Genomic DNA, 15,420 nt, shown 5'->3' with positions numbered 1-15,420 from the left:
GATGAAACCCAGCGGCGTGGGAAACACAATCAGCATTCAAATACAACAACACAGAAAGCAACACGTTAACAAGAATTACAAGCATATCCTACACTATCAAACTTATGTCTCTGCCCAGACTGATAGCCTCTTACTGGTGTCGTTGCGTAGGCTGTGAGTCCGTCCCGGCGATGGCGGCGTTCCTTAACGCGGCGGCGGCGACGGTAGTCCGTGAGTCCCGGCGGCAGCGGGGTGAGTAGGCTGAGTCCAGACGAGAGCGGGGCGTTTTTCCTCTCGTTGATCAAGCTCGAATAAAGAAAACAGTTCGTGTTTCTTCCTTCCGCGGGCAACAATATAATCGCACGGTGTGGCGATTTAGTCAGCTGACTTCAGGCAGGAGCGGGGCTTCCGGCTGGTCGCTGAAATAAAGAAACCGTTTGTTTCTCTTCTGCAGGCAAACAAAAAGAATCGCGCGGTTGTGGCGATCTCTCAGGATCCGTAATCAAAAAAAAAGAAAAAGGCGAGTCGCGGAAAACGGGGAAAAACAGTCTGCCGCTCGTCCAGCGAGAAGACTGTGGCCTAGGACAAAGGAAACGCTGCAGACGTTATAAGTTTGCCTCCTGTTGCAGCGTTGTGCTGCGATGGAGGAGTCTACCTCCTGTTGCAACGTGGTGTTGCGATGGAAGAGAGCGTTCTTAAGGCGGCGCCGGTTTATATTGCTCACGGCTGCTCCCGGGGACCCCCTGGGGTACCTGTGGTTGTCAGCCAATAGGGCACCAGTTGTGTGACGTTGCACTTCGCACCTAGGTGCGAGGTGAAACCAAAATGGAGGTTGTAGTTTTTTTATCTCCTTTGTTCCTTTGTCCTGACCGCATGTGAAGGCTTTTGTAGGCCGCATTGTGTAGTCCTCATGGTGAGGTCCCAACACCACCTATTGGCGACAGGAAATGTCATTGATTTTGGGAATTTTTCCAAGTAAAAGCCACACCTGGCTATTTTTTCACTAATTCCTTTCATTTCAGCCTGCAAGGAGGACACAGGGGGAGGAGGAGAGATGTCAGGAAGGCATGGACATGTGTGTGAGCTCTGTTACTGAAATGTAGTTTCACTTGTCACCACAGCCACTCCACGACTGCACGTGACAGACAGATGGCTTTGTATGTCAATCGCTTGTGTCTAAACTTGCACCACAACAAGGCGGCCGCAGCACAGGTAGGCGGCTGCGACGCTGCCGTGTGACCGCAGGCACTCCACGACCGCACGTGAGAGATGGATGCATTTCATTGTCAATCGTTTGTGTCTCAACTTGCACCACAAGAGGCGGCCGCAGCACGGGCAGCGTCCACGACACTGCCCTGTGACCGCAGGCAGTCCACGACCGCATATGAGGGAGGGCCCGTCACGATACTGCTATGCAGTTTTAATTGTCATTATCTTTTAATACTGTAATGTTGTGTAACCTGTCTCTATGTCTGTTCATGTTTTTTGTACTCTGCCTTGCTGCTGCTTCTTGGCCAGGTCGTCATTGCAAATGGGAATTGGTTCTCAATTGACCCACCTTGTTAAATAAAGGTTAAATAAAAAATAAATAAATAAATTCATAATTCCTCCAGTTCAATATGAAAACTATAAACATTGTTGAATGTTATTGAATTACAGCCTTTTTTCTTTGCTAGATGGTTTAAAATCAATACCAGATCTTTGTTGGCACACCAGGTCTGAAGACAGACCACATAGACTGTTTCAACTGTTGTTTCTTCTCTTTTCTAACGCTTCAATTTCTCTCTCAATCATTTCAGCTCGTCTCTTTTCTTTCTTTTGTCTTCCTCCTCTGTCCATCTCTGTCCATCACTCAGCCACGCTTATCCCACCCAGTACAACATCAACACAGCAAAAGACAAATTCTTTTTCTCATTTTAAAAAGTGGACAAATGGACATAAGTCTATGTAAAGTCCCCAGAAGTGACAGTAGTGTGTGTGTCTTCAGTCTGTCAGGTTGTCTGATCACAGAGGACGGCTGTTCTTCTCTGGCCTCAGCTCTGGACTCCAACCCCTCCTATCTGAGACAGCTGGACCTGAGCTACAATCATCCAGGAGACTCAGGAGTCAAGCTGCTGTCTGCTGGACTGGAGGGTCCACACTGGAGACTGGACACTCTCAGGTGAGGACAGATGGACAGACATCAGACTGGACTCTCAGGTGAGGACAGATGGACAGACATCAGACTGGACACTCAGGTGAGGACAGATGGACAGACATCAGACTGGACACTCAGGTGAGGACAGATGGACAGACATCAGACTGGACACTCAGGTGAGGACAGATGGACAGACATCAGACTGGACGCTCAGGTGAGGACAGCTCCAGACTGTGTCTCCGTCTCTGACTGAGGAACTGGGGTTCATGTTTAATGGTGGACCTGATTGAGGTCTCTGAATGTCTTCCTGCAGGGTGGACCATGGGGGACAGCAGAGACTGAGACCTGGTCTGAGGAAGTGTGAGTATGTTTTCAGTAACTCAGCTGCTCCAGATTTGAACGTGTTCATGACTGAAATCCGATGATCACGTTTCTATCAGGATGTAGCGTTTGTTTCTTCGTGGCTGTAAAGATGTTGTGTTGTCTTCACACCAAATGCCACATCCCCGGCTCCTCCTAGCTGAGTACCTGGCATCCCTGTGCAAGACACCTCACCCTAATTGCTCCTGACGAGCTGGCTGTTCGCCCTGCGTGGTTGACTCCGCCATCGGTGTGTGAATGTGTGTATGAATGGGTGAATTGCTGTAAAGCGCTTTGGAGAAAATATCGCTATATATGCCATTTACCATTTACCATTTTACATTTACATTTTCACACTCAATTGCAAACAAAGTCAACGCAGAGACACAAACGGATGGCAATTCCTGCCAGACGGCAACGCAAAATTCACGTAGTCGTGTTGGTGTGAGTTGAAATATTTGAAATGAAGAGATAAATTCCTCTGTGTCTCTAAAGCGTTGAGATCGTCCTCCTGTTGTCCTGACGTCCCTGAATCCTAAATGGAGGAACCAGATGTTGTCCCAGCTGGGTCTGTGGTCCCCTAGAGGTCTACAATAGTAGCTCACATTAGTTCAGAGACCAGACCAGACTATGTGGAGGAACCAGAGACTGTCTGTGGTCCCCCAGAGGTCTACAATAGTAGCTGACATTAGTCCAGAGACCAGACCAGACTATATGGAGGAACCAGAGACTGTCTGTGGTCCCCCAGAGGTCTACAATAGTAGCTCACATTAGTCCAGAGACCAGACCAGACTCCAGAGACTGTCTCCTGGGTCTGTGGTCCCCTAGAGGTCTTAGTCAAGAGAGGTTTCAATCTTAGTCTTAGTCCAGAGAGGTTTCAATCTTTAGTACTCAATCTTTAGATCCAGAACAGACAGTTTTTGTTCTCACTAATCCAACTTTCCTAACGCTCTACATATATTACACTAATTATTAGGGGTGTGACGATACACTCAGCTCACGAGACGAGACACGATATTGGGTTCACGAGAATGAGACGAGAAGAGATTTTAAGAAAACTACAATTACAAAATATATGACTGGTCGGGCTGAACATGCATTTTGAAATGTTTTATTATAACTCTTTACATGCATGATGTAAGCATGAGCTCTTAATAACCTTCTTCTTCCACAAATTGAAACTAAAACTAAAATTGATAAAATTTAAAATAAAATAAAATATTTACTGCATCGTGCTAGTATTAGCAGCGGTGTAGGGCTTTATTTTCACACAATGCTTGCATATTGTCTTATCAGTCACTCTACTGCCATTTATCATTTCCGCCGGGTACCCAAAGTGCTGCCAAACAAACGATTTGAAAGTAGCGAGGGCATCTTCAATGTTAATACCGGTATTTTCAATGTCATTCTGGCTGCTTGCTGCTTCCCTTCCTCCTCCTCCTCTTCTTCTTTTCCTTCTCCTTCTTTAGTTTCTGGCAGGCTAGAAGTAGCAAAGGCGCATTACTGCCTCCACAGGTCACACAGAAGTTTGGATAGCTCACAAATCTTGCGAGACAGATTTTTAACGTGACGAGAAATATCGTTTAGTTTAATCTCGTCACACCCCTACTAATTATACATATAGAAACCTGTTCTCCGGGCAGGACCACACGGCCTCCCACAAAGAACACCCCCACTCCACATGGCTGACTGGTCGACACTAGTGATGTCCAAATGAAGCTTCGTGAAGCATTTTCTTTATTTTCTGAGCCCAATAGATGGCGCTCTCTGTTCAACAAAGGGTTGAAAGCAATGGAAATATATCGGCCTTCAACCCTTTGTTGAACAGAGCGCGCCATCTATAGGGCTCAGAAAATAAAGAAAATGCTTCACGAAGCTTCATTTGGACATCACTAGTCGACACCCACAGCGGCCATCTTGTAACACACACACTTGTATACTATTTAGTTAAATAGGCCACTTGGACTTAGTGTATGTTTCTTTGTTTATTGTTTATAAACCACTTTTGAACATACTGCTGTGTTTATTAATGTTGTATAAGAATGAATGATATCAACCTCTTCTTCCTTCTCATCATCCTTCAACTGTTTGCACTCATATTCTAATAGTTATTAATTATTGGCATTTGAGTACAAACACTTTTATATTGACACTGAGTACAGGTTCGGTTATCTTTTCCCTGATTTCAGGTTGGTGCCCCATTTAATATTAACTATATTAATAATCCTATTAATATCAATAATTCTATTGATATTAATAATTATCTATCAATAACTGAATCTGCTCCTGCTAGTTCCCCAACACTGTGTTTTTCTCTGCCATCCAACAAAACACACACCACTACACACCGGTGTCCTATTTATCAATGAAATGTATGACGTGACCCATCACCATCAAGTTACCGCCCCCTTGTGATGTCATATACTAATACCCAAAGTATATTTATTAAGCTTTCAAAACACACACCAAAAAACACCCAATTGTCTCCAACAATAACCTTTAGCTGCATTGTGTTTGTTCTCTCCATCAGATGTCTGTGAACTGGAACTGGACACAAACACAGTCAGCAGAAACCTCAAACTGGACGACACCAACAGGAAGGTGACATATGTGTCAGACGACCAGTCATATCCAGATCATCCACACAGATTTGACTCATATCCTCAGATGCTGTGTAGAGACGGTCTGACTGGTCGCTGTTACTGGGAGGTCGAGTGGAGAGGACTGGTTGATATATCAGTGAGTTACAGAAGAATCAAGAGGAGAGGAAACGACACTGTGTTTGGAAGGAATGATCAGTCCTGGAGTCTGAGTTGTTATGGTGGTCGTTACTCTGTCTGGCACAAAAGCAAACAAACACTCATCTCCTCCTCCTCCTCCTCCTCCTCCTCCTCCTCCTCTGGTGTGGTAGCAGTGTACTTGGACTGTCCTGCTGGCACTTTGACCTTCTACAGAGTCTCCTCTAACAAACTGATCCACCTCCACACCTTCAACACCACATTCACTGAACCTCTTTATCCTGGGTTTGGAGTCGGGTCTGGATCATCAGTGTCTCTGCGTCTCTGAAACTGTTCACAACAAACACAGACCGGTGCGATTACATTCAGAGTCAATGCAAAGATGTGAATGAAAACATTGCAGTTTGTAATCAGTCAGGTTCATTCCTCCTTGTACTTGTTGTAAATGTATTAATGCTTGTGTAAATGTACTTAAATGAATGGAGTATATCGGGATGGCTTTGTCTTTAGACTGAACCTTGTCGTGTTGAGGAACATGCATTAGTGACTGGAGCAAATAGTTGCTGTCCAGTGAAAACCATCAACATGAAGCACAGAGCACACACAGATTAGAATAGAAAACATAATGTCTTTAACATATTACAAATAAAAAAAACATATTAAACTGTTTCTTAATTGTTAGAGAAAATGCTCCTGCTAGATTCACTAAGGAATTATAAACTATGATGATGCTGCAGCTGTGATTTTCCATTCATCAACGCTTTATAACGCTTGCTCTTGGGTGATGTTGGGACTTTGAACATCATGAGGGTGTTCTAGTCCTGCTGTATGTGAAAACATGTCCTGACATAACGTTTGTTATGATATGGAACAATAAATAAAATTGCATTTAAAAGAGAATAAACTGTTCCGGAACTGATATTTTAGCAAAAGTGCATTTTAATTAAACTATATTTTAAAGGTCCCATATTATGAAAACAGGTTTTCTCTGGTCTCTACACCTATGAACTGGTCCTCCCTGAGCCTGTCAACTCCCAGGATGAGGAAAACAAGCGACTCCTACATGGTCTCTGCAGCGCCCCCACTGGTACAACGGCGCTCCTATAGGCTGTTCAGATTCAGCTCCCGTTGTTACTATTGGCGCATGCTACCGCTAGCGTAAGCAGCATCGTCTCCGTCTCTCTCCAAGTAGGCGATGACAGAAGGAGCTCATTAGCATTTAAAGGTGCAGACACAGAAACGGCCTGTTCTCAGCAGAGCTCATTTAAGCAACTTTTAGACAGCTGAAATTCAGGACTACGGATGGGTTTGGGGCAATGCATATCAAAAACAGTGTTGTTGGACCTCTGACACCTGTGTGGAATGGATGAAAAACAGTATAATAGGGGACCTTTAACCTGTAGCTAAACCCCTCCCACATTCTCCTCACAAACACAATTGGCTATCATTAAAGTACCACTATTAAAGCTCTCCAATAAAAAGTAACCACATAAAGTTACTCCCTAATTCATGTAAAATATTCCTTGACCCATGTCTGACTACAATATACAGAGGTTTGACATGTTTAACCCTACAAAAATAACGTTTACACACTAATCCTTGTTAACATAGTAAATTACACAAAAGCCATGTGTACACCTGGGACACATAGTCCCAACTTCAAATATCACAACTACAACAAAATAAATCAAATGCATGTACCTTATAATATTTAATTCTTTATTTGCTATCCTCCATCTATCTTCTGTTCAAATCCCTCAATGCTACACTGAGACTAACAACTACTATACAGTGTACAAACATGCATTAAGAATGGTTAAATATATATCATTACACAAAACGTACATTTGTATGTCATTCTGTCTTACAGGCAAGATTGTAAAATAAGAGCCCACAATCATGTCATGATGCATGAGGGACAAACATTTGCCAGCCTAGCAAATACTTTTCAGATTATTTCCAAAAACATGATGACACAAACCATCCTTGGTACAATATGGGCCATGATAAGCAAACTTACACATCTAACAAACAAGCCCTTTACAATTTAATACAACACACATGAAATTCATATTCAACCAACTTCATAACATACAAAATAATACAATAAGCTACTAACAATACTTCCATCCTTCATTTCACATATAATTATACATCTCAAAGACTTACAAATGACAATGTAGAATAATTATCAACATACATCAGCACTACTTTCCAATTCAATTTGCCAAAAATGTTATCCTTCAAAGTACCCTCAGTTTGGACGACTGGTCCGCAAACTGCATACGTTGATCAGGATGGTTCACCATTTGCAAAACGTTTCCCAGAAGCCTGGGAAACCAGAACCCCGCATGATTTCCAGGATGGTGGAGATCTTGGCAGATATGATCAAGCCTGCAGCTCCCAAACAGCGCACCGTGGATTTGATCACTGGGAATGCCAAGAATTGGGGTCACAACACTTACCTGATCCTCATGGAGCATTATGAGACAGGCATTGAAGATCTTTTGAAAGAACTTTCTGGTCTCCTCACTCCAGAATGGAGGAAGGCCTTTGAGGTAGCAGTTCGTTGGGCTAGACGTAACCTACCCCGCATCACACAGGATGTGATTGATCATGCTGAGGCCCTGGTTGCAGCCAGAAACAACACCGGGGATCCGGTCCAGAGGCAGGCTCCACAGCAGACTCAGCAGATACAGCAGACTGTGCAGGAGGTCACAGTCCAGACACAACAGACTGCAGGAGGTCACAGTCCAGACCCAAGGTCCACGGCAACCTACGACCAAGAACTCGGTAGCCACAATGACCGACTCAAGAGAACAGGAGTTGGACTGGTACCGCAGTACTCCACGTGCTGATTCTCCCCGGGAACGTAGGGAGACACGTGGGAGTACAAGGGGGACCAGGGGACAGGTCTTAACTGAAGACAATATTCTTCAGGAGACTGAGACCGAGGATCCAGAGGAGTTGAGGGTTTTGGAAATCCCTTCCCCTTCTCCCAGGCATTTGGAGCTGATAGCCCTGTTTGATGAGATGCAAGCCGAGGAAGAGAGAGAGGAGGCTGAAGCTCAGGCTCTTCGGACATCTGGGCAGTCCATCGTTCAAGTCCACCAGGAGGAAGGCTTGGATGAGGACATTTTTGAAGAGTCTTCAGACCATTTCATCTCCCCACAGCCACAAACATTCAAACCATACAGACATATCAACATCCAAAGAAAACTGACAGACTGGAACTTACAGGTTCACAAGAAGTGGCTCTTCCTAGGTGACTCGAACCTCTGTAACATCCCGGACTATTTCAACAAGGATCTGCAGGTAGAGAGCTTTCCAGGAGCTAATTTCCACCACGCACAAGCCCTTATGGAAAAGACCATACCACCAGAGCATGTCGAAGTGGAAAAGGTGGTTCTTTCATTTGGCATGAATAGCAGAGGGAATAAGTCAAAGGAGACCACGGTCAAGAACTTGCAGGGGGCAATCAGGTCCACTAAACGGAAGTTCCCATATGCAGAGATATGGATACCTCTGGTGAACTTTTCCTTGACCCTCCCTGTAGAGGAAAGGGAGAATCTTGAGACTCTTAATGAACACATTGAGAGGAACATGCCCTTCATTCCTCTCCTTCCAGAAGCCCAGTTTCACACAGCAGTTGATGATGTGCACTGGACGGCGGAGACAGGAAGCGCCATCTTCAACCATTGGATGGCGTTTTTAAACTCCAGCACCCCTTAAGTCTGGAACAAGGGGGGACTGATGGTACACAGTCCGGGATTGCTCAGGACGTTATAGTCTTAGCTAAAAAGTTCAAACTTTCTAGACCACAATATCATTTATTGAGCAAAGGATTATCATTTATTCCAACTCTTGACATAAGCAGGGATCAAAAGGTTCAACTGCAATTGGATATGCAAAATTATCATCGTAAGATTAAATTGGCCGCTTTTTTCAGAGATTCAAATAAAAAAGAAATTTTACCTTTTATAGGACCTTCGATTTGGACACCATCATTACAAGAGCTGCCACCTGAAATTAAAAATTTAATTCATGAGGATGAGAGAAATTTTAAGAAACATTACAAAACAGTACGAATCCAATATTTCATCAGCAGAATTACAAGCATTACGGGAGTTAAAAAATACCAAACACATAGTCATAAAACCGGCTGATAAGGGATCAGCAGTGGTAGTCCTAAGTAGGGAACAGTATATATTTGAAGTAGAGCGGCAATTAAAAGATACAGAATATTATAAAAAATTGGAGAAACCTATTTATATGGACACTATTCCTATGGTAGCTCAGATTGTTGACACACTTAAAAAGAAAAAATTAATTAATGCAAAACAAAAACAATATTTGATGGGGAGCCTACAGCCTAGGGAACGAAGATTTTATATCTTACCAAAAATTCATAAAGATCCGGAAAAATGGACAGTCCCACATGAAATTCCCCCAGGAAGGCCAATTATCTCAGATTGTGGGAGTGAGACATATTTTGCAGCAGAGTACCTGGATTATTATTTAAATCCGTTGTCGATCAAGCATCCTGCTTATGTCAGAGACACTTATCATTTTATAGAAATTGTACACAGTTTGAGGATCCCTTCAGATTTTTATTTCTTTTCGATGGATGTGGATAGTCTTTACACAAATATTCCAATTCAAGCTGGCATTACTTGTGTAAAAAAAGTATTTCAAAAATACCCGGACCCCAAAAGACCTGATGAGGAACTCTTAAAATTATTGGAGATCAATTTGACCCGTAATGATTTTATGTTTAATGGGGAATATTATTTACAGATTAAAGGGACGGCCATGGGCAAAAAGTTCGCCCCAGCTTATGCCAATATTTTCATGGCCAATTGGGAAGAAGAAGTATTTTTGAAATGCAAAATTAAGCCAGCTCACTATTCACGGTATTTGGATGATATTTGGGATATCTGGACGGGATCCAAGCAAGAATTTGAGGAATTTGTTGAGATCTAAAATTCCCACGATCCATCTATTAAACTCAAAACAGAACTTAATAAGCAATCGATAGATTTTCTGGACACAACAGTTTTCAAAGGCCCACAATTCTTGACAAATTTCAAATTAGATATTAAAGTGTTTTTCAAAGGTACAGATACACATGCACTACTTCATAAGCAGAGTTTTCACCCCAAACACACTTATAGAGGAATTGTAAAGTCGCAACTTCTCAGATTTGAACGTATTTGTACGGGGGAAGAACATTTTAGAGAAGCAGGACAAACCTCGTTTAAGGCCTTACGGAAGAGGGGTTATTCCAGGCCCTTCTTGAGGCATTGCTTGAAGACCTTTCGGGAGAGAAAGGAAAGGGATCGTGGGAAGTTACATTTTCTTCCATGAGTAAGGTTCTCAATGGTAAATTTAAGACCAATTTTGAGGAAGTGTTAGGTCAGGAAGGACCTATTCCAGAGGCGATGGTGATTTCGGCATATAGAAGGAACAAGAACTTGCGGGACATCCTTGTTCAAGCCAAGTTACCACCATTGACTCTGGAAAAACAACAAGTTTTGGAAACTCAATTCTCCAGATTGAGATTTATTAAAAATGATAGACAAAAAACAGTTTTCAGGATCCAACAGGGATTTAGTCCTAGATCCAGTAATTGTGTATATATAGTTTATTGTGTGAAATGTGGAGTCAAATATGTTGGTGAAACCAAAATTACTTTGTCCACACGTATGGTACAACATAGATATAACATACGGAACAAAAAAGAAGTGGACACACCTTTTGTTAAACATTTTTTGATGCATGGCTTATTGTCGATGAGAGTAGCTGGGTTACAGAAGGATATTAATTGGACAGATAGGGAACGGAAAAACAAGGAGAGATATTGGATTTTCATGTTAGGAACCAGGGAACCATTTGGGTTAAATTTGAAGAGGAATTGATAGTTCTAGCCCTAACCCCAACCTTTATCCCTAACCCTAACCTTAACCTCTACCCCTAACCCTAACCTTTAGCCCTAAACCTAACCTCAACCTCTATTCCTAACCCTAGCCTCAACCCAACCTACCCCTAATCCTAACCTCAACCCTTAACCCTAACCTCAATCCTTAGCCCTAACCCTAACCTCAACCCCTTAACTTAACCTTAACCCCCAGCCTTAACCTTAATCTTTAACCCTAAACACAAATAATTGATAACGTTAAATGTACTTATTTGATTAATAAATAAATTAATAAATAATAAAGAGAATTAAAACTGCGAGCAGTATCGTGACGGGCCCGAGCTTATATGCGGTCGTGGAGTGCCTGCGGTCACAGGGCAGTGTCGTGGACGCTGCCCTTGGCGCGGCCGCCTCTCCTGGCGCAAGTCGAGACACAAGCGATGGACACCGAAAGGCATCCGTCTGTCACGTGCGGTCGTGGAGTGCCTGCATTCACACGCGTGGCAGCCGCCTACCTGTGCAGCAGCCACCTCCTCGTGGCGCGAGTTTAGACACAAGCGATTGACATTTAAAGCCATCTGTCTGTCACATACACACATGTTCATGCCTTCCTGACATCTCTCCTCCTCCCCCTAGTGTGACCTCTCCTCCTCCTCTCCCTGTGTCCTCCTTGCAAGGTGAGATGAGAGGAATTACTTATAAAAAAAATCAGGTGTGGCTTTAACTTGGAAAAAGTGACTAAATCAATGACATTTCCTGTCACCAGTAGGTGGCGCTCTGACTGTGAGTGAATATCAAAGTGCAGATGTGTTCAGGAAGGAACTCTAATCAAGTGTGCAAAGTTTGGAGCAGATCAGAGAACAAACACTGAAGTTACAATAGTTTGGATGTTAATGACAGAGTTCAGCTGACAGCTGTGTGAGATGCATGTAAAGTGTGCATCTCTCCTCCTCTCTGTGTCCAGGCTGAAATGAGAGGAATTAAAAAAAGGAATTAAAAGTGGCATGGCTGTTGATCTGGTGTGATCCAAAGTGAAACTACATTTCAGTCACAGAGCTCACACACATGTTCATGCCTTCCTGACATCTCTCCTCCTCCACCTAGTGTGACCTCTCCTCCTCCCTGCAAGCTGAAATGAGAGGAATTAGCTATAAAAAAAAATCAGGTGTGGCTTTAACTTGGAAAAAATGACTAAATCAATGACATTTCCTGTCACCAGTAGGTGGCGCTCTGACTGTGAGTGAATATCACAGTGCAGATGTGTTCAGGAAGGAACTCTTATCAGGTGTGCAAAGTTTGGAGCAGATCAGAGAAGAAACACTGAAGTTATAATGTTCATGGCAGAGTTCAACTGACAGCTGTGTGTGGTGCATGTGAAGTGTGACCTCTCCTCCTCCCCCTGTGTCGTCCTTGCAAGCTGAAATGAGAGGAATTAGTTATAAAAAAAATCAGGTGTGGCTTTAACTTGGAAAAATTCACAAAATCAATGAAATTTCCTGTGGCCAGTAGGTGGCGCTCTGACAGAGTGAATGTGAAAGTGCAGGTGTGTTCAAGAAGGAACTCTAATCAAGTGTGCAAAGTTTGGAGCAGATCAGAGAACAAACACTGAAGTTAAAATGTTTATGACAGAGTTCAACTGACAGCTGTGTGAGGTGCATGTGGAGATGTGTGCCATCTCTTCTCCTCTCTGTGTCCAGGCTGAAAGTACAGGAATTAAATAAAAGGAATTAAAAGTGGCATGACTGTTGATCTGGTGTGATCCAAAGTGAAACTACATTTCAGTCACAGAGCTCACACACATGTTCATGCCTTCCTGACATCTCTCCTCCTCCACCTAGTGTGACCTCTCCTCCTCCCCCTGTGTCCTCCTTGCAAGCTGAAATGAGAGGAATTAGTTATAAAAAAAATCAGGTGTGGCTTTAACTTGGAAAAATTCACAAAATCAATGAGATTTCCTGTGGCCAGTAGGTGGCGCTCTGACTGTGAGTGAATATCAAAGTGCAGAGTGTTCAGGAAGGAACTCTAATCAAGTGTGCAAAGTTTGGAGCAGATCAGAGAACAAACACTGAAGTTAAAATGTTTATGACAGAGTTCAACTGACAGCTGTGTGAGGTGCATGTGGAGATGTGTGCCATCTCTTCTCCTCTCTGTGTCCAGGCTGAAAGTACAGGAATTAAATAAAAGGAATTAAAAGTGGCATGACTGTTGATCTGGTGTGATCCAAAGTGAAACTACATTTCAGTCACAGAGCTCACACACATGTTCATGCCTTCCTGACATCTCTCCTCCTCCACCTAGTGTGACCTCTCCTCCTCCCCCTGTGTCCTCCTTGCAAGCTGAAATGAGAGGAATTAGTTATAAAAAAAATCAGGTGTGGCTTTAACTTGGAAAAATTCACAAAATCAATGAGATTTCCTGTGGCCAGTAGGTGGCGCTCTGACTGTGAGTGAATATCAAAGTGCAGAGTGTTCAGGAAGGAACTCTAATCAAGTGTGCAAAGTTTGGAGCAGATCAGAGAAGAAACACTGAAGTTATAATGTTTATGGCAGAGTTCAAGTGACAGCTGTGTGAGATGCATGTGGAGATGTGTGCCATCTCTCCTCCTCCCTTTGTGTCCAGGCTGAAATGAGAGGAATTTAAAAAAAGGAATTAAAAGTGGCATGGCTGTTGATCTGGTGTGAGGCATGACACTGCAGCTGCATGTAAGATTCACAGTTCTCCATGTGTCACTGATAGATCTCTGACTCCATCTGGTGGTCGCTGTGCGCCTGTGTCTCTCCCCTCTATGCTCCCCGAGTGAAGATTGAGTGAAAACCTGGCTGATTTACACACTTGGCGAAAAACATTTTTTTTACCTACTTTATCATGACTTGAGGCGGTGGGTCCAAGAGGCTTTTTTGTACAGCTCCACTTGGGCTATCTAGGAAAAAATATTTCATGCGTGTACGCCCTACCTAGAGGGGGGGCTGTTGCTGAGAAGATGGGCATAAAATCGGTCACATTTCATTTTGCCATTAGGTGGCGCTCTACCTGTCAGTTAAAATTGCAGTGCAGTTGTGTTCAGGACGTGATTGTTAACAAGCATGAATATTTTGGAGCAGATCGGAGAAGAAACGGTGAAGTTATAACAGCTTTGATGCCAATGGCGAAGGATGAAAATAGTAGCGCAGTCAAGGCGTCGCCGTGGCCACGCCCCTAAATATTATGGATATGTTTGGCATACTTTTTGTCCGTAAGGCCTTTCCAACAACATATCCAATTTTGGTATCGATCGGATCAACGGTATAATCAGTTTTTGATTTAGCGTGACCCCTGTGAAAGGGCAAAAACAGCCAAAAACAGGCATAGCTGGCAATATTTGGGATTTTTTGGAAGTGGCAAATATGACTCGATTTGGATTAAACTTGACATGCGTGTTCTTTCAAGCGATGGCAACATAGGTTTAGAGTTTCGTAATTTTAGGGGTAAAGGTTATAGAGTTATGCTAATTGCATTTTGGTAGCCACACCCTCTAATGTTCATTGGCCGATATCTCCTGATTAAATGCATATTTTCAAAACCTTTTCGGACCATATCCATAGCTAGGTCTAAAGAGTATGCGTACCGAATTTCGTCACAATCGGACCAACGGTTTCCGAGATATGTGCAACTTCCTCTTTTTCATAAAATCCAAGATGGCGGAAAATTTTTCTAGGCGGACTTTGGTACTCCAAGAGGATTTATTGTAGAGGACACTTGTTTGCACATGTGTGCAAAGTTTCATGTCAATCAGAGTTACGGTGCGGCGGGGCTGGCGATTCTCCACGCTAGGTGGCGCTAGCGAGCAACTTTTTCGTGGGTGAATGTGAAGACGCCAAATTCTCAAATTTTTCGCCAGGCCCTATAGACACTCCAATTTGCGTTATTTTTTTTTCAGGCGAACACCCCCAAAACGCAGCTCGAACATGTGTAAGAATAATAATTAAAACTGCGAGCAGTATCGTGACGGGCCCGAGCTCATATGCGGTCGTGGAGTGCCTGCGGTCACAGGGCAGTGTCGTGGACGCTGCCCTTGGCGCGGCTGGCTCTCCTGGCGCAAGTCGAGACACAAGCGATGGACACCGAAAGGCATCCGTCTGTCACGTGCGGTCGTGGAGTGCCTGCATTCACACGCGTGGTAGCCGCCTACCTGTGCAGCAGCCACCTCCTCGTGGCGTGAGTTTAGACACAAGCGATTGACATTTAAAGCCATCTGCATGTCACATACACACATGTTCATGCCTTCCTGACATCTCTCCTCCTCCCCCTAG

At 43.5% G+C, this 15,420-nt stretch overlaps 1 protein-coding gene across 1 annotated transcript in view; it reads left to right on the top strand.

Moving 5' to 3' along the window:
* Positions 1-5,883, top strand: part of LOC311010291 (protein NLRC3-like) — a 170,408-nt gene extending 164,525 nt beyond the window's left edge. Inside the window, exons 14-16 of the mRNA XM_084040830.1 lie at positions 1,967-2,140; positions 2,430-2,476; positions 5,007-5,883. Of these exons, the coding sequence (XP_083896956.1) occupies positions 1,967-2,140; positions 2,430-2,476; positions 5,007-5,542 (757 nt within the window). The 3' untranslated portion in view covers positions 5,543-5,883. The remainder of the gene's footprint in view (positions 1-1,966; positions 2,141-2,429; positions 2,477-5,006) is intronic.
* Positions 5,884-15,420: the final 9,537 nt, after the last annotated feature.

This window comes from Eutrigla gurnardus (assembly GCF_963514095.1).
Source record: "Eutrigla gurnardus genome assembly, contig: SCAFFOLD_57, whole genome shotgun sequence".
Classification (NCBI taxonomy): Eukaryota; Metazoa; Chordata; class Actinopteri; order Perciformes; family Triglidae; genus Eutrigla; species Eutrigla gurnardus.
This window is presented reverse-complemented; position numbering and strand designations above follow the sequence as displayed.